Source organism: Leuciscus leuciscus (assembly GCF_965113295.1).
Source record: "Leuciscus leuciscus genome assembly, chromosome: 12".
NCBI classification, from domain to species: Eukaryota; Metazoa; Chordata; class Actinopteri; order Cypriniformes; family Leuciscidae; genus Leuciscus; species Leuciscus leuciscus.
The window spans coordinates 4,327,377-4,353,513 of record NC_138736.1 but is presented as its reverse complement, the minus strand read 5'-3'; the positions used below and the strand labels follow the sequence as shown (position 1 = coordinate 4,353,513).

Below are 26,137 nucleotides of genomic sequence, written 5' to 3'. Positions count from 1 at the left end.
CCTGGGGATGTGTGTGTGTGTGTGTGTGTGTGTGTGTGTGTGTGTGTGTGTGTGTGTGTGTGTGTGTGTGTGTGTGTGTGTGTGTGTGTGCGTGTGTGTTGATGATGATTAATTTCTATCACGTTTTGGCATTTGTCCCCGTTTATAAAAATCAGTTGTAACAAGAAAAGTAATATAGGTGGAGAAGCTTCAGATAATTCAGCTTAATGTAGGTTAACTTTCTTTTTAGGCAGAATTTGTTATTGCAATCTGTGGTTTTAGATTTCAGGCTGTTTTTTATTTTATTTAGAATACACATCTATTAAGTAAACACTTAAATTTTCTCCCTTTTTTTTGTGAGAATTTTTTTTATTTGCACACAGATGCAATTAGAATTTTACCCCACTTTATGGTGAGGGACAAAAATTATGTATAATACATAATATAAAGCTAATTTTCCCTGTATCAAAATATTGTGTATGAGTCAGTATAATGCTATAATCAGAACAACATAGAAGTCCTCTGTAGGACCAGCACAACTGCATCAATGCGATGTTACAGCAGCCTGCATATAATAGCCAAATAATATAGCTATACATTTCTCTTCAATTGTGAAGGGAATGTTGAAAGAACTTGGAACATGGAAGAAAATTAGAGGAAAATTAAATTACTGGAGGGCAGAGCAGATAAACTATTGGACTGTGATCTTTGACAGTCTCTAATAGATTCAGCCAATATATTATTCACAGCCCACACAGTTCATATCAAATACATTGTATATTGTGTTCAGTCATTATAGAACATCATTCAGTTTTTAAAGAGATAGTTCACCACACAATGAATCACCTCAAGTTGTTCCAAACCTGTAACTTACTTTCTTCCCCGGAACACAAAAGAAGTCGTCGGGTATAATGTTAGTAATGGACAGCCTCAGTCATTGTTCACTTTCATTGTACCTGAATGAGTGTCATTTTGACTTCTCTGTCGGTGTTGGAAGAAAGAAAGCCATGCAGGTTTGAAACAACATGAGGCTGATGTGATTCATTTTTAGGTGAACTATATTCTTTTAAGACTTCCTTAGTTTTTAAATCTGTTTTTAATCATAGGCTACATGTTCACAGTTTCTATGCCGTCATACTACAAAATTTTAAGCTTCCAGAGTGAGTGAATACATTAATTTGCAATTTCTTAAAGGGATAGTTCACCCAAAAATTTAAATTCTGTCACCATTTACAAACATGAACATTAACAAATGTCTTTTTTAACCCATCCATGCAATTGGTTACCATTTAAAAATAAAATAAAATCAAAATATCTTCTTTTGTGTTCATAGTAATAGGTTTTAGGTACGACATGAATGATGGCAGAACTTTCATTTTTAGGCGAACTCTCTCCTATTAAGCATTCAAAGCAGTTTGCACAATGCAAACTCACTTTGACCTCACAGTGTTAAGTTAATGTCACCTCTCATTTGGGGGAAAGATCTTCTCTGCACTCTAGATGAAATGTGCATATGGATCTCAAAAGTGCATTTGTGTCACGTAGGCAAATCTAATTGCATTTCTTCAGAGCCCCGTCGCACTGTCTGGGTGTTATTTGATGCAACACAGACAGTGAGAGAGAGAGAGTGAGAGAGAGAGAGAGAGAGAGAGAGAGAATGAATGAAGTCACGACGAGCAGAACTTCAGTACCCAGAGTCCTCCAGAGGAGGAGGAAAAAAACCTAGACCCAAGAATCTACGGAGGCCCGGATGCCCCCATCGACAAGGCACGTCTACAGCCCTCTCTGACTAGATTCCTCGGAGTTGGTTTGCAGAGGGCGAGAAACGGCGCAGAACGGCTCATTCCAACATCTCGCGCTCGCTGCACTCCCGGCGCGCTCCTGTGAGAAACTGCGGTACTCTCTTACTACAATTCTAGTTTTTTAAAAAAAATATCCGACGTGGTGACAAAAACACGCGATTTTTGTTCTTGTTCTCCTCGTTTTTTTCTGTTTTCTTTTTCTTTCTTTCTTTTTTTTTTTTTTTTTAACCAGATGCTGAAAAGCCTGTTTGGCGTCGCAAGACAGAAGAGCACCGAGATGACTAAAACCCCCGTCATTCATGCATAGTAGTTTTTTTTCACCCCATACAGACAGCCTCTGCTTTTAGGATGTTGCATGTCACGGAACGGTGTGTGCTCGAGTCGCGAGGAGCCTGAGGAGCGCGTGAGGAGCTCGAGCATCACAGCTGCAGCAGCGGAGCTCGTCGCCTCCCGGTGAGTGCGCGCGTCTGGCTTCACACACAACATTTGCATAGTCTTCCCCTGCGCCGCGGCGCATTTCACGAGGGTTTGTGTTTTCTACTGAAGGAATTTTTATTAACCTCATCGCTGCCATTCATTGAGCTCGCGATAGGTCACTCGCATTCAGCGCGCGCGCACACACTCCATATGTACATCGATTACACTCACCTACGCTCCACATCAGACATATTATTAGCTGCAGGTTGCCAATATTAAATATTTCTGACACGTACATTTTCTGTGCGATAAAATGCGTGGACAATATAAGATATTCGTTGGTGTATGAAAGAAAATTGACCGTTTGATTACGAATATTGGGGGACGTGTCGCTGTAAATGTTGTGCCCATTGACTGAGGAATACTGATCATAAGTGTGTTGACTGACGGCATGAATGCGCTGGGTGATTATTATGGGGAGACGACAGCCGCGCGCGCCGCCAATGACTGCACTTTTAATTAGTCTGGCTAATTATTCAGCCTACAGTGTTTCATTTAGAAGTGCTTTATTGGCATGATTGCTTTACATATACACTATAAAGATGCCAACGCATCAGTGACAGAAAAAAAATGTCAGTCATCATGTTAATGAAGTCATGATTTCAATATAGCTACAATATCAACTAATGTTTTTTATGTAGCATTGGCATTAAGACATGCCAATTAAGAAGTTTTTTTTTATTGAACTAATCTCCTGTCCAGTGTGGCCAATGCAGTGGCGCGTTGGCGCAAGTCTTTGGGCTCGCGCTGTGCGCGCGACGGTGACGCGAAGATGTTTATGTTGTGACAGGCGCGATTATTCACGGCGCACGCCAGGAACGCGCGTGTTGTTCTGCCCAAAACACGCACATGGTGGCATTACTGAAACGCGGATATTTCGACTGACAATGGAATGGATTTCTGCATATAGTTTCTATATGTGCATGTTTTTAATATTGGTCAAATAAGAGCTTGCACATCTGTGAGTATTGGGTTGAATAGGGAGTGGGGGCTGTCTGTGCATGTGTCCACCTGTCAGAGAGACTTATAGAGCTGGTCTCCATGGCAACCTTTATTCTGTAAAGGAAGCTTGGTTTCCCACAACAGCTGGAAACCTCTGATTGGCAGAGCTGAGAGACATTGCTGACCTTGGCCACAGCTAGAGTATCTCACACTGCACACACTTAGCAGGAAAACACGGCTTCACTCTTTTCCATCCACTTTCTCATTCCCTGCTGCCTGCTTTTTTGGAGAGATTTTCACCTCTGACCCTGGTTCCCCAGTCTAGGGAGGAAGGGGGAGGCATTGTGTTTCAGGCTGCTAAGTTTATCCGCATCAGTGTGTGTGTGTGTGTGTGTGTGTGTGTGGGAGAGAGAGAGAGACACACACGAAGACACAGAGAACTTGCGAGCAAGGATGATGATGGTGCGAGAGGAGGCGAGAGCGAGTAACTAGGGTTCTGTATACCTGACTGGTTTCTGTGTCTCTCAGTAATGAGCCAACTCTAACAAGAGACAGAACCAGCTCAATTATTAAAGAGTGAGAACGAACGAACGAACGAAAGAAAGAAAGAATGGGAGGGGAGATAAACAAGGGAGAGTGGTGCTGAGAAACACATATACATCACATAAACAACAGCTCATTGATGCTGTGAGAAACACAGATCACAAACACAACCTTCCACTGGAAATGATCCTTGCATTTGCTAGTTTTGAAACTCACCCATTTCATGTTAAGCACTTATTAACTAGGGGTTTGAATGAATGATGTACTGTATCACTAACTGTATCATTATTGTGAGATGTTACCACAAGCCACCTTTAAACGCAGCAACTTGTGCAGTTTTATATTCATGCCATACACTTCATTTAGATCAACTGAGACCGTATGTTGCATATGCATTTGTATGCATTCTGCCCTGACATATGTCATTCTCTCTCTCTCTCTCTCTCTCTCGCTCTCTCCATTTCTCCCTCTCTCGACTCTCCCTTTCTCTCTCTCAGGTAACAAACTGCCTGGCTAAAGATTGCCATGGAAACATGCAGTTTGAGAGTGAGATGAGAAATGATTGAGAGAATCAATGTGTAAGGTAAGTGTGGGTTTTCTTTCCATACATCATTTAGGTCACACAGGACAGCCTGTTCAAATATGCTCATTGTTTTCATTTATATAGTTGAAGTACTTTCTGTTTCTATAACTACATGAAAGAAGGCTCCGATCCACCACACCTTTCTGTGCACGTTAATGTGCTTTTATTGGGAAAAGTGAATGAAGCGTGTTCGAGACCTGTGCCAATCATTTTCTTTACATAAACTTTCTTCTTTGTGCTCTTTTTTGGCATGATTATAAGGCACCATTTTCTCATTCCAAATGTGAAATCACATTCAGTTTGGATTTTTATTCTATTCAGTTCGTGAAAAAAAATAAAAATAAATAATGATAACAATTTCATTTAACAATATCTTTTACTATCTGAAATATGGGGATAAGTCTTGCGTCACGGATGCAAAATCTTTCAGTTGTCATTCAAGCTAAGATTTTAGGAGGATGGAGCATAATCCAACTGGAATATAAAATATGTGTTCAAATTTTAAATGATTTTAAATAGTGTCAAATCGATAAATTGCGATCAATTGTATCTAACATAAAAGTTTGTATATATATGTGTATATATATATATATATATATTTATATTCATTTACAAACTTTTATGTTAGGTTTGACAGCAGTAATTTTAAATTAATATTCATAAAGAGTATACACTTTTACATTAGCATGAGGGAACAGGGTCTTACAAATGTAGGCTATAGGCTTAGTATATCACTGTAGTTAGGATACTTTTTTTTAATTCAATAATTTTTGGTGTCTGTGCTTTAATGACACTTTAAATAGAACAAATCTCACATTTCCTAATTGTTTTTCAAAATATACATTTCAATGTAATTCAGTCTTGACACATTTATTGTCACTAATGGGTTAAAAGTATATCACCCTTATTAGGACATGTTGCAGGTGCCACAGTTTCACTATTAAATTATGATAAATCCTATTATTATCCTATAAATAATCTAAATTCAGCTCAATGGTTCAGAGAACAAAGCAGCCTCAAAGTTATGAGTGTGCAGTGGGCTGAATCTTGAGGAGGACAGGACATTCTTGAGAATCAAATGAATCAGTTCAAGGCTCATGCAGAAAACTGACTCTGAGGTCCACAGATCCTCAATCCTGTCGACTCACTCTGTTCCCCGCTTACTTCGCTGCACTGCATCTTTCTCGTGATTAAAAGGCATGGCGCTCTTTTAATGAAATCATAATCTTATTGAATTTACATCAGTGACCTCAGGTTTCCCGCACACGACTGTGGCTGTTGTTGTTGTGTCAGTGAAACTCAGAACACCTGTTTGCCCACCAGGACACACCTGTACCGATACACACACTCAATTTGATGACCGTAATTACATTATGCACACTGAAAATAAATAGAAGAGATAGATAGATAGATAGATGGATGGATGGACAGACGGACTGACAGATTATAGAAAGATAGATAGATAGATAGATAGATAGATAGATAGATAGATAGATAGATAGATAGATGGATAGATGAATGGATGGATGGATGGATGGATGGATGGATGGATGGACTGAGATTATAGATGGATAGATAGATAGATGGATAGATAGATAGATAGATAGATAGATAGATAGATAGATAGATAGATAGATAGATGGATGGACTGACATATTATAGATAGATAGATAGATAGATAGATAGATAGATAGATAGATAGATAGATAGATAGATAGATAGATAGATAGATAGATAGATAGATAGATAGATAGATAGAGAGATGGATGGATGGATGGACAGATGGATGGACTGACAGATTATAGATAGATAGACAGATAGATTGATGGCTGAGAGTAACTAAACTAATTTGCAGTAGACGTTTTAAAATTAATAAAAAATGCATGACAATGTGTTATAGAAATATGATAAAAATCATTAAAACAGGATATGAATGTGGTCCTGGGTGATTGATCAGATGTCTATCTCTCTATCTCTCCTTTCTCATTCTGTCTAATCTTTCTTTTTCCTATCTCTCCATCTCCTGTCTTTTCCTCACCTTCAGACTCTGTTGCAGACTCTCTCTCTCTCTCTCTCTCTCTCTCTCTCACCCTCCCCCTGTTTCTCCCTTTCCTGTTCTCTCTCTCTCTTGCTCTCTCTCTCTCTCTCTTTCTCTCTCTCTCCTGGAAGTTAATGAGCCCAGCTCCCCCTGGGGAACACACACTTCCTCTGCCAGAGACAGAGGAGAGAGCGAGAGAGATTACACAGTGCAGAGAGAGTGAGCGAGAGAGAGAAAGAGACATAGCAGAAAGTGAGAGAGATGGTGGGGAAGAGGAGGGGTACTATGGGGAGATAAGGGAGGAAGGAGAAAGAGCGAGCAAGAGAGAGGGAGAAAGAGATAAAGAAACAGAAGAAAGTGAGAGAGTGGGGGGAAGAGCAGAGGTACTGAAGGCCGATAAGGGGAGAGAGAGAGAGAGAGAGAGAGAGAGAGTAGGAGGGAGTGGAATTTTCTGGATATGATGATAGAGGGAGTGTACAGCAGGCAGAAAGATGGATGAGTGCACTACACACTCCCATCCTGAATGAGAAGGAGAGATTTAGACCATGGAAACAGGGATTGAGAGCGAGCGAGAGAGAGAATGAGCTGTGCGGGCTAAAAAGAAACAGATGCTTTTGAATAAAGCCCCTGTGTGAGAGAAAGAGAGAAGTCAAGTCAAGGGAATATCTGCATATGTGCGCACTAGTGTGCGAGACGCAGACGGACAGAACGAGAGAGAGCGCGGATGTCTGTTTTTGAAGCAGGTCTTAACATGCTGTCAGTGTCTAGAGTTGGAATGTGCACAAGGCGGCCATTGTTGTTTAAACAGCCATCCAGCAGCCCTTCTCCTTGGCAACGGTCTCTGCAGTCTCCCACGGCAACAGTGGAACAGGGGTTCTGGGGGGGGGGGGGAGTCAGGAAGTCAGGGCCGCAGTGGAGAGGCCCCTCTACAAAACACTGGCCTCAAGGTCCAACTCAATATGTGCGAGTGTGTGTGTGTGGTGTACGCCCATATGGCTGTATGTGTAAGGTGTGTGTGTGTGTTGGAGTGCGAGAGAGAGCATTAGACACAATCCAGAGATGGATAGGAGGAGACGGGTTAGAGAGGTGCGGGTTCGTGTGCTGAGAGAGACACACCGGCTGTAAGTATGAGCTGATTGGTTGATGAGCTGTTTACTGAATATCTGACGGAAAGGGGAGATTAGGACATGGATAAACACAACGTGAGAAGCAGATAAATATGTGTTGGATTATGAGAGAGAGAGAGAGAGAGAGGGAGAGGGAGGGAGGTGTGGACGGAGACAGGTGTGTGTGTGTTAGGGATGAGCATTAGGAGAGGTCAGGGTTTTGCCCTGCTGGTAGATGTTGTGATGTACACCTCTGGTTATAAACAGCATCTTTTTTTCATTGATTGCCCAACACATTTTTAATTATAAAATTATAAAATAATTTTTTACTATGTCATAACAATAATATTGAGTAGTTTATGAGTATATAAGTAGAGATGCACGATTCTGGATAAATTGAGAGTACCTTTTTTTTTTTTTCAAACAGAGATCACAATTATGAATAGACAACTAAACAAAATAATATGTAAATTACTAGAGGTTCTGACAAAATGTTAATTGCTGCAGTCTGTTTAAAAATCTTTCATTAATCTTTTTTTTTTCATTGGTTTGAATCATTGACACATTTATGAGTGAGTCATTGAATCATTCATTCAAATTGAATGAATGATTCAATGACTCACTCATAAATACTTCACTTGTTTCATTATTGGATGAATCAGCAGTTTTAAATGAATCTTTTGAATGAATGATTCAATGACAAATACATTGTCACTTGTCGCCACCTACTGGTGTAACGATACAATCGTTATTTGAAGCTCCATGATACTTTCTATTTTGATCGCCACTGTAAACATCAGTGTTTATATCTGAACTATATAAACTCTTATCTGTTACTTCTGTGACAATATGAATATTTGTAACACAGAAATAATGATACTGTGTGGTTACAAAGAGTGTGAAGCTGTTTCATATCTATACATGACAACTGCTCTCGTCAAAGGTTTAATAGACAAAGCCGAATTGTCGTCATTTAGGAATGAAGTTGTGTTTGAATCGTGCAGCTCTAGTACAAAGAGCGTTCGTAGGCTCGTATTATGTCATTACATTCTGCATTATTCATGAGGGGGAACACCCTCCTATCATTTACATCCAATCGCTTTTTTGACTGATATTTGATACTGTAAAACAGCAGAAAATCCTAATATGCACAGGGAAAGCAAACACCACGGTAAATTCAATATTATAAATTGATAATATAGCATAATAAGCGATTTACAAGCAATTTTTGAAAGGCCGGTCATTTTTGACAGGGAACCCCGAAGGTGTTACAGGGTTTTTAACACAGTATTTAATCTACTCTAGTGACCCTCAGACATAAATAAGCACAGTTTAAGCGCACACACTCCATTGTGTCTTCTCCAAATGTAATGTATATATATTATGGCACGATGGATTATTCAAATAAACAAAAGATGATGATGAAAACCGGATATTCAAAGAAGAATGGACAGAAAAGTAATTGCCTTTATTCTCCTTTCTTAAGTGTGTTTTAAACCGATCGGTGACATTTTATAGTAGTGAAAAATATGATGGGCTTTAGAAGATCCTTTAAATATTTGTCATCAGTTCAATTTCATAAGAACATAATTAGCTCTGACACATTAAAATGCTCCGTTGTTGATATTTGTCAGTATTGTACAGTCTATCAAAGCTTCTTTGATTTGTTCATGATATTCCCTAATGAAAACGAAGATGTTTGGGAGTGTCCTGAACTCTTTTGTCTGTCTTCATGCTCACATTTTAATGTCCGTTCATCTGCATCCAACATATTTTTTTAAACACAAGAGTAAGCCATTTACTGTAAATGTGCAATCCTTCAAATTCATTAGCTGCGGAAAAGCAGAAGATTAACAAAGTGCAGTAAACGGTTAGACTGTTTGCACTACAAACCTGTGATTATGATTAAAAATAAACTAAGAATAGTGAGTGTGTTGTAGGTCTGTAGGTTTTCTCTTCCCACTCTCTTCCCTCTTACCTTTCCACAGCTTTCGTACCAGATTCTTGAGCATTTTCCATATCTGAAGTATGAAGGACCAGTGCTCTTCTTATTTACCTGTTTACACCTGGTATTAAAGGGGTGGTTGATTATGATTTCACTTTTTTAACTTTAGTTAGTGTGTAATGTTGCTGTTTGAGCATAAACAACATCTGCAAAGTTACGACGCTTAAAGTTAAAAGCAAAGGGAGATATTTTATTTTAAAGATATTGCTTTTTAAGGACTACAACAAATTGGTAGAGACTACACGACATTCCTCCCGGGTTAGTGACATCACTAACCCTAAAATTTACATAAACCCCGCCCCCTGAACACGATTTATAGATTATCATGACAGAATATGCTAATCAAGGACTAGAAGATAACTACACATAAGCTACATAAATTCATCAACTAACCATTCAGAAATGTTGTCTACATGTTGTCACTTCTTGAGTCTCTCCATTTTTCTGACTTCAGTTTAAACATAAAAAGGCTAAAAGTTTTAGAAATTTCCAGTGCATGTCTGTGTGAGCTCTTAAAGCTCCGCCCCCTGTGCCGGGAGCAGCAGCTCATTTGCATTTAAAGGAACAGACACAAAAACGGTGCGTTTTTGCTCACCCTCAAAAATTGACAACTTTAACGTGCTATAAAAAAATACCTGTGGGATATTTTGAGCTAAAACTTCACATACGCAACCTGAACCTAACCCTAACCTATAACATTAAACATTATGGGAAGCGCACTAGCCGGACGGGATTTTAACTTTTTCGGCTGGAGACCCAAGTTTGGTTTAAAGATGAAAAATGTACCAAGCACAATGTTCTCTCACCATTCCTGATTTCTAACACACACTCGCAACGTTTGGCTGGTCTTGTGTCTGTCAGAGCAAAAAATAAAGCTGCTGCTCTCCGTATGTTTTTACGTCATCCGGGTCTGTTTTTGTGAAAATTGTGTGAGCTTATTTCATCCGTTGGATCAAAAGATCTGAAAAAGCCCATACATTTACCCGCCCATAGACCCTCACCTCGAAGAAATCAGGACAGAAGTGGTTGAAAGTGGATAAAAGAGACGGATTTAAACGCCAGGTGTAACGGGAATGTGTCTCCCTCGTCCACTTGTGATCCGATCCACCAAAACGCATCTTAATACCATGTAAACAAGGCCTAAATGACCAAAATACACATGTGTACTAAACTCCCTGCCTCACTCACTCCTGCCTCTCACTTATAGCTGCTGTTCCAGCTGGTGTTGTGGTCATGTGACCAGGCGGAGGGGTGGGAGGTCAGGACGGGGTAGTGAGTCTCTGCTCCTCTTCAAATAACCTATACTAGATGAGCGCAAGAAAATAAGGAAAGCGAAAAGTAACAAGAAAAGACAAGGAGTAGAAGTAAGATAGGTGTGTGTGTGCTGTGCGTGTGTGTTTTTGGCTGGGCCGAGTGTTGAACGCAGTCTCTGGTGATGAAGATTATAAGGAATTTCCTGCAGCTGGGGACAAGAGAGAGCGTTCGAGTAATAGAAAGTGAAAGAGGGAGCGAGTGAGAAAGGTGGAGAGGGGAGGAGGGAATGAGAGGTTACAGAGAGGGAAAAGGCAGAGACTCGGGAGATATTAAGAATGCAGATGAGAAGGAAGAAGAAGTGAGTTTGAGGCTGAGGAATGATGGAGGCATTGAAAGCAAAGAAGGGAAAGCAGAAAGACAGCAGCTCAGTTCCACTATTCCTTCCCTATTGCTTAACCCATAATGGGTGTAAAACAGACAGTTTTTAGTTAACTATTTATTAGTGTCTAATGAATTTTATGTCCATTTTAGTTACTTTTTAAGTAGTATTTTTTTAACAATATTGTGATGAGTTCAGTGAAAAATGTGGAAAACTCGTCAAAATTGTTCAAAAATTATATAAAATTCATACACTTACATTCGGTACCAATTACATTGCTGAAAATTCACAGGAATAAATTACAGTTTACAATATATTTAAAAAAAGAAAACAGTTTTTTCAAATTGTGATAAAATTTCACAATATTGCTGTTTTTTTTACTGTAATTTTGATCAAGTACATTTTTTCATAATTCATCAAATTAAAATATCTTACTGATCCCCAACTTTTGAACTGTAGCTTATATTTATGATTAGTAGAGAACTGCGTCGTTCGTCTCAAACCACTTGTTTTAAATTAAATTGAAACGCTATTTGTTTGACACATCGAGTTCCTAACAGTTGATCTTTACAAGTCAATCACTTACAACATGGTTTTCAAATTAGAACATTGAACAAAAGATGGGGGGAAAATATTACAAAATATATTTTTAGGCAAAGTGTGAGATTATTGAAATTCAGAGATTACTGAAATATGTCTAACACATCATTTTTATCACGCTTTATGAGTGTCATTCACACCTATACTTTCTTTTCTTTCTCTTAGTAATACTTCAAAAATCATGTGGTTAATTGTCTGGAAAATATATATATAATATATATATATTATAAAGACAGTGTAAATAGGTCTAGCTGTCTTAATACACAGAACATTAGGGGATCATCATGTTTTGGGCTCTTTAGCACTAAAAAGTTAGTAAACCCCTGCCTAGTGAGGTTCCAGTCGGGATGCTGACTATGTAGGCAGAGAGGCAGCTGACTAGGTTTGTGTGCTATTGTAACAGAGCTAGTGTGTGTGTGCGTGTGTGTGTGTGTGTGTGTGTGTGTGTGTGTGTGTGTGTGTGTGTGATGACAGCTGTGTTTCTGCAGAGTGTCACTGGAGTGTCTCTGTGGATCTTATGACCCACTTCTACCTCTCTCTCTCTAACTCTCTCTCTATCTCTCTCTCCCTTCTTTCCATTCCTTCTCTCTCTTTCTCTCCACTCTAAGCTTTCTCCTCCTGTCTTGTTCTAACTTTCTGTCTCTCTGTCTCTCTGTCTCTCTCTCTCTCTCTCTCTCTCTCTCTCTCTCTCTCTCTCTCTCTCTCTCTGTCACTCGCTCTCACACACTGTCGGGGCTGCTGCCTGTATCTTAGCAACAACTGCACTCTCATTTGAACTCAGTGAGTGCTTTTCCCTAACACACCCACTGACACACAGACACACACTTCTGTAAACACACACACACACGCGCACGCACACACACACACACACACACACACACACACACACACACACACACACACACACACACACACACACACACACACACCCCTTATTACTTTTGTAAACAGACACACATCCCAGCACAAACATTTGTGCAAACATACTTGCACATCTCACTCAAAAAAAAAAAAAAGTTGGATGTGAGATACAGACCAGACAATGCATGTACAGTACGTGTCCATGAGTTCGTCTCTGTGAAAAAAAGGTTCAGTTGAGTTCAGTATAGAGAGAATAATTTTGAAAGAGCTTTTCAAAAAGCTTCTAAGGAGAATTGTCTTAAATTATTGCATAATACTTGCCATGTTTAATAGGTTATTTAAATTTTTATTGTGATAAAAGTATTTTTTCAAGCAGTTTAATTCATAAAATTGAATTAAAATTAAAAATAAATTCAAACAAAATAAATCCATACAGATAATAGATAACGGATAATCTGATCCCATGATGGAACCCCTAAAAGGTTCTATGAAGCGCCTGACGGAACCTTTAAGGTTCTAATATAGAACCCTTCCTTCTAAGAGTGTCTTCCAGTCCCTGCGTCATTCAGCTTTTGCTGTATCTGTATATGCCATCATCTATTTATTACAGTTCAGATGAGAAAAAGTACACTTGCACTATATTTAGGGTGTATCTTTGCTTATTTATATGATTTACATGTTGCTTGTTGAGTCTTTATGTCTGATGCATTTTGCTTTCCGGTCGTCATTTAGGCTGTGATTGGTTTCATGACAATTTCATGAGATCTGAAACAAATAACATTCTGAGCATTCAAATCTTGTTGCAGGATGAGTCAACAGATAATCTTATTTTGTGCCGTGGGATTTGTTTACAGCATGGCTGGTTTTTGGACAGGTGGGCATCAATGTGGATTTTCGTGTCTGTCATTTGGACAGTGAATCTAAAGACAGCTCTGTGATTGGCTAAACGTTAGCAGCTGTTTGGGTCTCCTGGGGAGCATTGCAGCAGTTAAAAGGATTGGAGAAAGAGACAAAACGTGTGTGGAGAATCGACAGCGCAGTAGTGGAGGGAGGCAAGGAGAGCGGCTGCAGTGAGAGAAGTTAAACGCGTTCTCATTCACATACAAAAAGAAAGGGTGAAACGGCAGAGAGGGTTTGAGGCATGGATTATCTTCAAATGTAGAGAATATAATTAATAGCTAGTACACAGAGCGAAAACAAATCTGAGATCAAATTGTGTGTAAACCACTCATCTTTCTGAAGTCACACTGTCCAAAAGCAACATCAGCGGATAATGTTTCACAGTTGCTTTTGTCTCCCTTAAGCTCATTGTTGACTGAGGATTTGCTGATTATTTGAGTGAAAAGATTGTGATTTATTATTATGTTACTTGTAATAATATTTATAGCCAATCAACAGAAAATAGGGATGCGTCCATATTAAAAATCTTTTAAAATATTAAAAAATTATCTATTCAATTATAAATGATCACACTGAATTTAGGCATGTATGAAATGGTATGAAAAAGGCATATTCATTTTGATATTTGATAATGATTGCATTGAACAGTGTTATTAAATTATTATTGTTTTAAAATATTGACTTTAAGTGAGCGTTATATGATGGCAAATGTCATATATAAATAATGGAAAGTAACATGCACAATTAAATATTCAATATTGACTGACAGCGATAAATACCAAATCTCTGTCAATATCCAATATGGTATTATTTTGTTATTATTTTTGAGCAGTCTTAAAAATTTGACTTTTAATAAATATAACACTGAAAAAAAAAATGGTGTGGAAATTGCTTGTAAAGTTCATAAACAATTACAAAGAAATGGCAAAGTAAAGTTACACATTAAATTAAACATGACATTTTAAAGCAGAAAAACTGATTTAAAAAAAAAACTTTTATGAATGCATCCCATTAGAAGCAAAATATTAAAAAACTTATATTGCTTCGTGTTCCGTTCACCGTTAACCTGTAAACCGTGCAAACATCAGGATTCCTCGTTTCAGTAATCTAACACACGCCACTAGGTTTAGAAAGAGTGAAAGCCACATTTAATTAGTACACAGAGCAGACCACTGCTAACCTCTCTCTCTCTCTCTCTCTCTCTCTCTCTCTCTCTCTCTCTCTCTCTCTCTCTCTCTCTCTCTCTTCACACACACTCATTCGCTGACTTAATCCAGCTCACTAGTCTGTCCTGGCAGGCAAATATGTGATGGTGCCAGAACTGTGAGAGAAGAGTAGGAGAAGCTCCAGACATTCAATCTCTCTCTCTCTCTCTCTCTCTCTCTCTCTCTCTCTTTCTCTCTCTCTCTAACGCTTAGGAGAAGGAATGTGTGTGAATATCTGAGGGACTCGGTGTGCATGTGTGTGTGTGTGTGTGTGTGTGTGTGTGTGTGTGTGTGTGTGTGTGTGTGCGTGACTGTAATTAAAGTGCTGTTCTGCAGTTGTGCTTGTTCCTGTCTTCTGTGAGACTGATGCTTAATTAATGAGCGGTATTAATTAGAGAAAGAGAAGGAGAGAGGGAGGAGGAGACAGAAAGCAAATTTAAAGTGTGAGAGAATTAAAGAGATGCAATTTAAGGGTGAAGTAGCAGATCTAAAAGCTATATTTGTTTGTGTGCGAAACCTCGTGCGACCCTCGGACAGCATCATCTGGTCTTCAGGATGCAGATACACGCCTGAGATTTAAGACCAAAAACACACATGCTTGTTAATGTGATTGATTTGCTTCGCTATATATGGACTAGACTTGATTCAAGTAGGTGGAATTACAACTTAAAGGGACAGTTCAACAAATAAGTGAAAATCCTGTCGTCGTTTTCTTACCCTCATGTCATTCACAACGCCATGAGACTTTCATTCATCTTCAAAACACAAATTAAGATATTTTTATTCCCTCCATTCATAAAGATCGTAAAAGAAGTCCAAATGAATCGAGCATTTAATCTAGAAGATTTAAAGAGACATAATCGCTTTAAATGATGAACATATTTAATCAAAAATTATATGGATTTATTTTACAATCTCTTTCTGAACGTTTTGATCTGTGAGAATAGACTTTCAATGGAAGGACAGAAATCTCTCAGATTTCATTGCAAGTATCTCCATTTGTGTTTCGAGGATGAACGAACGTGTCTTGTGGGATTGGAACCGGTGAGTGTCATCATTTCCTCAACCTCGTGTCATTCCAGATCTGACATTCTTTCCTCTGCGAAACACAAGAAAATATTTAGAAAAATGTGTGTTTGAACATTGAAAGCCAGTGAAAGAAAGTCATACAAGTTTGGACTGACATGAGGGTGAGTAAATGGTGACAGAATTTTAATGAACTTTTATATTGTCCTGTGTTAGCACCAAATTATTTTTCCAAATAATACACCCTTCCAACGAAATCTTGGCACGGGAACAAATCAAAACATAAAAAGCTGATTAATTAATTAAATTTGAGCATATTAATGTTCATAATTAGTTTGTTCATTGAAGTTATTTAATCGAATCAGTTAATTCAGGAAATTTTTTTTTGTTTTAAGTGAACTCATTTGTGATACATAGCAAGTATAAAGTATAAAATATAATCCTAAAATCCTAAATAAACTGAAATAAAATAAAATAACTGAGGAGGTCAGATAGATGCCAAGTCTGAAAATCTTCGAAGATGTTCTTGTTTTTTACTGTTCAATATGGTGTCAGAAAGATTAAGACCAATAGCTGTAGTCAACATCACAAGATGTGATTTCACAACAGAATACTTCAGATATAGAAAAATCCTCTTCAACTGGCACACAGATTAAGTTGTCCTTCAAACTCAAGCTGCACCATCAATAGCCAGCCCAGTGTAAGTGTGTATGTTTAAAGAGCAGCTAAAACACACCTGAACGTGCCTTAACAGAACTGCGTCTGATGAGCAAGTCAGACCATTTTGGTTCAGCACATCATCGCTGTGTTTACTGACAACAAAATGAAGCTTTCAAAGAGGAGAAGAGTCGAACACAACAGAGTTCATTGATGTTTTGAACTGTTTTGTTTCCTTTGGCGCTGGATACTCTGAACATGTGCATGGTTTTAAGATGTCAGGCAAAGACTGGCGAGCACTTTAGAAAGAAGTGTCAGAAACTTGGTACTGAGTGAAGGTCATGGGTCTTCAAGCACACACACACACACACACGCACGCACGCACGCACACACACACACACACACACACACACACACACACACACACACACACACACACACACACACACACACGCGCGCACACACACACACACACACACACACACACACACACACACACACACACACACACACACACACACACACACACACACACACAATAATTGTTCTGAAGCAACCAGAAATGCGTGTTCAGATCTAAATCTCCCAGAAAACCTGAAAACAGTGAGCAGACAGTGTTGAAATCTGGGAGATTTAAAGCACAAGAAGATCAGGCCAAACTGGCAATACAGTCGTGTGGGAAGCTTATCCATGGCTCCGAACACTGGATTGCTGCGATTTTTTGTTTGTGTCACAGAATATTAAGTGTGCAGAGAAAAGTGCTGTTTTGTTTTCTAGGTGGAAGAAATAATTATGTGCATCAAAAGTTGTTTCTAGTAGTGAAATGAAGGCTTGTGGAGACTAAGTGCTTTTGTTAATTTTTTTTTTTAGCAAAAATGTGAGTTTGTGTGTCTCTGTATCAGTGTCTTCAAGAATGTGTGGCAGCTTGTTCGGCACCATGTACTGTAGCACATGTTTCTGGTTCGCTTTCTCGCTCTCTTTCAGCACTTTCCTTATCGTTGCCAGTTAGTAATAAAAACCATGTGGAACAGACTGAGAGATGGATAGAAGTGTATTGTGTGTGAGAGAGTCCAGCCGCTGGACTTACTTGCATCACTACAATGTTTATTCCAAATTAAGTGCTATTCTTAAAGGAATTGTTCATCTAAAATGAACATTTTGTTATAATGTTTTCACCAAGAAAGATATTATATAGCTTTCGAAGACTTGGAATATAGCACACAAGTGGATTTTTTATATATATATATATACAGCATCTACTTTTATTATGCCAAAGATCTATAGATGGGTTGCAATGACATAGGAGTAAATTATATGACAGCTTTCCTTTTTGTTTGAAATATTCTCGCTTGCATTTGTCTTTTCCCCCTCATTTTACAGGATGTAATTTTTTTTCTTCTTCAGTCCATTCACATATTCTTTCATCCATCCATCTCTTTCCTGAACTCTCCACATCCCCTGCCTTTCGTCCCTTTGCTGCCCCCTGCTGCCATGTCCCAACTTCTTTGCATTGTTTATTAATTCTGGCCTTTTCTCAGAGGTCATATTTTGTGTGTAGCTCACTATTGTGTTTGGTATTTGTATGTGTATATAGGTTTTTGTTAGTGAGAGCTGAATAATATAGTCTTTTATTTAAATATTGCCTTTTAAATGTAACTATATTCCATATTTGTTTACTTATTTAGTTACAATGTAGACATTTTTGAAAGCTCGTTTTCACATTTAATGTTACTTTATATCAATATACGTGGTAGCTGTCACATATACAAATAATGAGACATGACACATCCACAATGCAATGGCTGCTTTGGACATTTTTCAACATGTTTTTTTTTGATCATGTTACTAATTCTCTCATTCCTCGTACTTCCTAAATTTTCTAAATCAGACTTTGCACTAAAAAAATTATAGTGATTGTTTATTGCAAGAGATCACAGACAATAAACAGTGTGCTAGACTGTCTGTGAGCGACAGTTTTTTTTTTCTTTGCACTAAAAGTTTATTAAATATGCTTTCAATTGTCAAGCGTAAAGCAGTTGCCTATCCACTGAGACATATGTCGTATTGCCATAGTGAGGCCTGCAATCTATTGCATTGGAAAGGAAAACTATGTAACCATGGTTACCGTTCCACTCATATTCAATTGCCATGGTTACAACTGTTCTCTAACTGTATTGCCATAGTGACAAGTGTCCTTTCGCCCACAGGGATAACACAAAGCATGGCCACAGCAGCAGACATGGTAAGAACAACTGCAGTTATTTCAGTAGCATGTTGTACAGCAATTGTTTTCAATTCTCAACTGTATGTCTTTTTTGTGTGTTTTGTAACCTTTTCCCTAGGAAATAACTGCACTCCTGAAAACTGGGACTGTGTGAAGTCTGATGGTCCAATTCATTCTGTCCAAGTATAACATCGTGAGAGGAAAGAGATCAAACATCTTACCTTCTGAACTGGACCCAGCTTACAGTTAAACCAAACACTGAACCGTCACTGACACATATACATAAATACGGAGATCCTGATCTGCAATTTTGGGGGTAATGAGCCGTCTGTCAGGTCGCCTGCGCTCTGGAGGTGTTCGCTTGACTTGTGAGGCACTGGCTGACAAAGACTGCAGTGATGATGAGGGCCCCTCTCTATGGGAGGGGGATGAAGAGCCTGTGGGCACATCTGTAGGACCCACTGATACCACTCCAGCCAGCTCACTACATTACAGCTTTTATTCACCTCCCTCTTTAGCTAATGGTCTGCGGAACCATGAAGAGCAACTTCAACGTAGGGCAAGGAGACGTCGGCAGACAGAATATGTGGAGCAAGAAATGCACATTCAGCAAAACAGACAACCACAGATGCACACACCCCAACACTCACAGTCAAGCACACACATGCAACCGCATACACACATTCCAATGGATACACATATGTGGATGGACACAAGCACGCTAACACACAAGCGCACACCCACAGACACTGGCTCCTCACTTGTAGAGCAGGACCCCTCCCTTATTCCCGAAGACTTGTCTTTACCTTCAAAGACTGAAACACGTAATGTTCAAGTTCAGTCGGCCCCTTTGTTACATACCAATCCTACCCCAAAGACTCCTCAGTCACCTCCTCAGTACAACCCTTCCTCTTTACCTAAGGAGGAGACAGAACTTAACTCAACATGTAAGCCAGAAATGGATTGCATCACTGACCCAGACCAAGTTTGTATAACAGGCCAATCCACTGTCGTGACCTCTGTGGAGGCTGAAAGGAAGTATACCCTACGGAGCTCTGGCCGACCACGTTTCCCCTGCCACCTTCGAAAATCGTCCCGATTACGTAGAGCTGCTGAGGAAAATATGTTCAAAAGGGAATTGGACCAACAGGATGAAGAAGAAGAGGAGAATAGAGACTGGAGAACGGAGGAAATAAGGCCGATAGAGGAGCATCCCTCAGAGGTGTATGCTGCTGCCTCATCATTTGAGGTTTTACCATCGCCAGATATATCAGCAAGTGTTACACCAAATCATAGCTTGAGAACATCAGAAGGAGAGGGCATTGTCACTCACCATGCAGTTAGAGGGAAGCGACAGGGACGTTATTCAGGTGTGAGAAGGATTGTGGTTAAAGTAGCCAGAATACCTGTTCATATGAGCCGACGACAGAAAAGCTACAAGATTTCATCCCTGGAGCCAGTGTGTGCTGCTCTCCATGGAGAAGGGGTCACAACAGGAGAGAAGCCCGAGGGGGGTGTCGGAGGTGAGCCAGGAGCAAATGTTTCCAGAGAGCCAACCGCACTTCTCCGCATGAAAAACAATGGAAAGAGTGTGATGGTAATGTTTCCACCGGGAGAGCTTCCTGTAATCTTGAAGCGACGCAGGGGACGCCCCCCAAAACAGGCATTACCAGGACAACCTGACATGCATGAGACCAGAGCAGGAGCAGCCAGTGCAGCAGAGCCCAAAAAAATTCGAAGGCGGCGAACAGTAAAGCTACCATCTCCACAGCCCTCATATGTTAATGACACCAATGATGTTAAAGTAGAATATGCAGATGTCCTTTCCAAACTGGCCTTCTTGAACAGACAACCTCCCAGCACAGGCCGCTGCTCCCCTCCACGCTGCTGGACCCCAACAGAGCCTGAGACTTTCCACATACCACCAGAAAATCCATCCCTTTCCACTCTTTTGCACCGTCTCACAGGATTTCGCAGAAGAGGTGGCCGTGCAGGCTGTATGGGGAGTAGAGGAGGGGGAGCAGCTGGATCCTCTGATTCTTTTAAGAGGTCATTCAGTGACTTCTTTGAAACAATTGGCAAAAAGCGCAAGGTCCCCGCATCTGAACCAGGAACTCCTCGGAAAAGAGGCAAGGGTGTCGCTGCGGGAATAAGTAGGGCAGCTTTAGGTGACTCTGTACAAGGTGAGAAGGTTAAAAAACGGCGGGCACGAAAGAATGGGGCTTCAAAAAATTGTGCAGGTGCCCAAGAGCATGACTGGCAAAATGAGAACAGTAGTTGGATAGGGAAAGGTGACAGAGACATTCATGAGAAAGCAAGTAGTTATCAGAGTCCTTGCTCCCCTCGTGGAAGTTTTCAAAGCAGTGAGGCTAGTAAGGGTGGGATGTACCACAGCCCTGGTATGAGAGGGGTGTGCAGTGGAGAAGAGTCTCAGGGAATGTTTGCAGGATATTTTCGCTCTCTACTTGATTCTGATGACTCCTCTGACCTGCTAGACATTTCCATGTCCAGCCCTGCTGGACGCCAGGAAGGCCGTAAACTCACCCCAGGATATGAGGGTGGCAGCCCTGGTGCAGCCCATCGTTGGTCTCCTGCCTTCCCTAAAAGAAGTCCTAAAGGAGCAGCCTGTCTTGGGGAAGGGGCGCCATTACCCTCACCCCAAACTCAAGGCAGCTCGGCAACTAAACCCTCATATTCATTCAGTGTCTCACAGACTTCTCCAACTCCATCCTTCCCTAAATCCCCTGCACTCTTGCTTTCCCGTTCACCCAGCTCCCCACATCCCTCTGGAGGTTTTCCTCAATATCCACCTAGTTATAGTGCTGGGGTTCCTCAAGGAGGAAGTATTTACCCCCTCCCTCAACAGCAGCAGCAACAGCAAAGGCCAAGTGACTGTAGCTTTACATATGGTACAAAAACTCCCTCTGTTCCCTCTGCACAGTGTCAGATGAGTTATTCCAACTACCAGGGTTCTGCCAAGCGCAATTATAGTGGATATCCAGGCCCACCCCATTCAAACATACAGCGAGGGGACTCTGGCGCAACCTCACCAGGTGGAAGTTATATGTCAATGACAAAGTCTAGCCCCTATTCCTTATCCTCTTCCCCGCCTGAGGGTTGCAGACAGTACACCTCTACAGCTCAGTGGGGATACAGGCAAGGGGGAAATAACTGGGGTAGTGATGCATATGGTACTCAACAGTTTCATGGTTACTCTGATTATGGTGTAGCTGGAACTGGATCAGAATCCAAAGACATTCTGGACATCTCAAACTACACACCCCAAAAAGCCAAACAGCGTCCCTGCCTTGACACACTCTCTGAATCATCCTCAGACTCTTCTCACACTGGTGGAGGAGGGATGAGTGTTGTGGGTGGACCATTTCGCCCAAGGGATGTTCCTGTGCCTGAGGGTCAGTCTAGCCTTTCAAGCCTGGAGAAGCTAATGCTTGACTGGAATGAGAATTCGGCAGGCCCTTCTTACAACTGGAGTCAGAATGTACTATTCCAAGGGGGGGCCAAACCAGGCCGTGGGCGAAGGAAAAAGTCTGAGACACACAATGAGAAGGAAGCATGCTCTGTTCCCCCAGGTTCACCTGCCAGCCCTCCTATGCAAGGAGGACCAAAACGGAGTGCTACAGGTGGTAGACAGCCCAGGGGAGCAAGAGGCAGGGGAGGATACTCTCCTTGCCAAAGAGATCGTCCCCCACCAAAAACCAAATCTCAAAAGCCTTCAACCCCATCAGGGTCAGGGCACATGAGTTCGGGGGGTCTGTACCAAGAAGCATTGGACTACTACAGTGGAGATAGTAGTAGCCTATCACCTCTCAGCCATGCCCCAGAGTCCTGTGAATACCCCTCTCCATATTCTGTCCACACTTCTACTCCCTCCTCAGATGAGAGATTTGCTCATGTCTTTCCCCCGGACTCTGCCTCTGTGTCCCCCAGTTTATCAAATCAGTCAGATGCCCTAAAGCAGTACCCTAAACCTGGTCCTCCCTCACAGACTTATGGGCATGCTGCCAGGACTTTTAGCCCAACCCTCTCCCCAACCCCTCGGCTCTTGCCGCAGTGTGGTTCTGCCATGAGTCCGCATCGGGTCCCAAAAGAGCAGTTCTCCCAGTATGATTCCCCAAGTTACAGTGGCTCTCCCTGCTGGTATGGGCAAGGAGGAAGTGTCGCTGGCAGCCCCCAAAATTATGAGGAACAGCGACCACCAGCAGTCTCTTTGCCCTCCCACAAACGGGACATGTCATTGATGGTCTCTGGGATGAGAGTTACATCCCATTCATCTTACCCTTCCCCTTTACAAAGAGGTCCTTCCATGTCAACTTGTGTGAGTGGGACTCTGGACTCTTCCCCTCAGCATGATGAGATGGCTTACCATGGTAACTTGGACAACTATGCACCTGTTGGACACCGTTATGCACCCCAAACAGCCCGGGGAGGGGTACTCTGCCAGCTTCTTGACCAGCCGAGCGAGGAAGGCTTCACCGTCACCAGCCTGTAGTTGGATTTATCATGCCATCGCTGAAGAGGTACGACATTAATACTGGTAAATAGTTAAGATTATAGGAGTATGAAATTGTTCAAGTAAATGCTTTAATGCTACCACAATCTATCTTGTGATACAAGTTTATGTCATTATGTATTGAGACTAATCCTCATTTGATTTTCTTTTTTCTTTCTTGACAGATGAAATGGACAGTACCCTTTTCATATTTTTAATCTTTTTTAAAGGATAAGCTTTGGAAGACACTTACTGAGTTAGACTGAAGAGTTTCAGAGCTATGGACTAAATAAAGACTTCTCCAGCAGTGACAATCAAGATCCAAATTCACACACATGGACAAACACAGAAACACATGCACGAACACAAACATTCACATACTTGCATATACTTTTCATACGCCGACTTGCAACTGCAAATGCACGCACAAAAAGTCTTGCAAACTAATATTGCTACACAGCTTGGGCTAGGGACTTATTAAACAAAGAATGGAAACTACTTGTATCACGTTGAAACCAATTTGATGAAATGCAGGGAACAACCTTGTCCCTTTCTTTTACAGTGCAACCGTGCAAATGTGATTCAAACGTTCTCACATTTCAGTGATGCCCAAAAACCCAACCAATGTGCGAGACCACACAAAAGGTTTTTGTCTACATCCTGAACTTGCTCCCTTTTTGTCTGTTTCAGTCTCAAAGCCTCCTCTGATTTTGTCTCTGGGGAGATTACTTAATCCTAAAGGTCCACTTCCTTCAGCATCTATGAATGGTGACTGCACAAACTCTGCCCTCTTCTCACTCTTAAGTTCAACATTTTTAAAACAAAACAAAAACAGCATTTGTACATAAGCTACTCAAAGGGTTCAATCACTTGAGGAGCTCACTGCTATGAAAACCACCAAATCTCCTGCTGAAAGAGATATGGTAAAGCAGCAATGTCATGACAGTGTTTTGGAACTGCTGTAAGAACACATGAGGGAAATACCAGTTTTATGTGGCTTTAAATTGTTCAGCTTGGGTTTGTGCAAGTACAGTTTAAGTAATCTTTTTTATCAGTGGCCTGGTCTGGTTCCACAGGAATGTGTCCAAATTTGATCCCTTCAACCTCTGGATCTGCAGCATGGTCACTTTGTGCCCAACATCCAAACTCTCATTTGTGTGTTTTTATCATAACAGGAGGACAGACACCCATGCACTGCCCCTGACAGATGCTGTCCTTGTCAAGATGTTTTGAGGCCAGGGTACTTTCTACCCTGGATATGATGGCCTGAAGCTCAGGGTGTGGACAATGCATATTCTCCTCCTCTTTTTCTTTCATCCCTTTGTTCGTATTTCTTGTGGTCCGCTGTGTCGTACAGTGATTTTTTGTGATGAAATATTGTATCTGTCTGTTCCATATACTGTATCTGAGGTGAAAATATTTAAATACACATTCTGTTCTGATCATTGTTTAATTTTGTCCTGCCTCTCCTCTGTGGTTGGGGAAATATGACGAAAATGAAATGAGGTCCATTGGTGGCCAAGCAGGAAAATAAAAATACAATGGATATTAACCTGCAGTTATTATCACCTTTACTAAGGCTTGTCAGATCTCATTCAGATGAGTGTCCAAATACTTTTTTATGATAAAAAGTACATTTTAATTAACGCCTTAAATGGTTTACTATCGATATAATGTATGTATATGTGTGCAGCATGAGAATGATCAAACTGGATGGGTCATTATTATGTTGTAATTCCAAACATTTCTTTCTGAAATGGTATCGAAACAGTTCTTTTTGTGCGAGTGGTTTTGGTGCCTCGTTTGCATTCCGGCCGTGCAGCACTACTCAGGCATTTGGAACGAGGCAATTGTGCTTTTGTCGACAGACATTCCAACAGGAGCTCAGATGAGTTCAGGTGAGGACATGAACAGATTTTAGAGAAATGAAGCAAATATTTTATGGGAATTATGAAATTTATGGAAAGTAAGTAATCTGAGTGATGGAGACCATGCTCAGAATAGTGTGCATTTTTCATTGATTAGTTTGTGTGTGTGTGTGTGTGTGTGTGTGTGTGTGTGTGTGTGTGTGTGTGTGTGTGTGTGTGTGTGTGTGTGTGTGTGTGTGTGTGTGTGTGTGTGTGTGTGTGTGTGTGTGTGTGTGTGTGTTTGTGTGGGATGAGAAATGTAATTGCACTGCCCCACTGTGTTTTTTGACTTGACTTGACTTGACAGACTTTATTGTCATTCAGTATACAACAAGTGTGTACAGAACGAAATTTCGTTTGCATAGGCCACAGTTTTTACAGTTTCAGTACAATGCAAATGTTTATGCAAAAAAAAAATTCTGTAAGCAAAATATAAATAAATATACAAATAGCAGAATGGATTAAATATTAAATATACAAATATCTAAATAGATGTATGACAGCAGTCTAGTGTAAGACCAGCAGCACTAAGTATTATTTTTTAAGTGTTCAGCAGTCTGATGGCTTGGGGAAAAAAGCTGTTATAGAACCTGGTGGTCCTACACCGCATGCTGCGGAACCTCTTTCCGGAGGCCAGCAGAGTAAACAGACCATAATGGGGGTGAGAGGAGTCGCTGCAGATTTTTCTGGCCCGAGATGCACAGCGGTTCTCTGCAATGTCCTGAATGGAGGGGAGAGAAGTGCCGATGATTCTCTCTGCTGTCCTCACCACTCTTCTCACATCCTTCCAGTCAGAGGCACTACAGCCTCCACACCACACTGAGATACAGCTGGTCAAGATGCTCTCTATGGTGCTTCTGTAAAATGTGGTGAGGATAGGTGGGGGCAGATGAGCTCTTCTCATCCTCCGTAGGAAGTACATCCGCTGCTGTGCCCTCTTCACCAGTGATGCAGTGTTTACAGACCAGGTAAAATCGTGTGTGATAAGCACCCCCAGAAACTTTATACTGCTGACCACCTCCACGGTTATGTTGTTGATGAGTAGTGGAGCATGGCTGGGCTGGTTCTTCCTGAAGTCGACAATGAGTTCTTTGGTCTTGTCGACATTCAGGATCAGGCTGTTGTCTCTGCACCAGCCC

General features: G+C 40.8%; 1 protein-coding gene and 1 long non-coding RNA gene across 6 annotated transcripts in view; one reads left to right on the top strand and one right to left on the bottom strand.

Moving 5' to 3' along the window:
* LOC309511010 overlaps window positions 1-26,137 on the bottom strand; it is a 295,833-nt gene that overhangs the window by 148,290 nt on the left and 121,406 nt on the right. The gene's annotated exons all lie outside the window — the stretch shown is intronic.
* ahdc1 (AT hook, DNA binding motif, containing 1) lies at window positions 1,126-24,633 on the top strand. 5 transcript variants are annotated; one of them, XM_082185824.1, is made up of 6 exons: window positions 1,126-1,862; window positions 2,014-2,234; window positions 4,241-4,326; window positions 18,565-18,599; window positions 18,700-23,119; window positions 23,277-24,633. In XM_082185824.1, the coding sequence occupies exon 5, from the start codon at window positions 18,901-18,903 to the stop codon at window positions 23,089-23,091; it is 4,191 nt and encodes a 1,396-aa protein (XP_082041950.1). In that variant the 5' UTR covers window positions 1,126-1,862; window positions 2,014-2,234; window positions 4,241-4,326; window positions 18,565-18,599; window positions 18,700-18,900; the 3' UTR covers window positions 23,092-23,119; window positions 23,277-24,633. The 5 variants fall into 5 exon arrangements, with proteins under 5 accessions (XP_082041950.1, XP_082041951.1, XP_082041949.1 ...); XM_082185825.1 differs by having other exon boundaries at window positions 1,126-1,875; window positions 2,112-2,234; XM_082185823.1 differs by having other exon boundaries at window positions 1,126-1,875.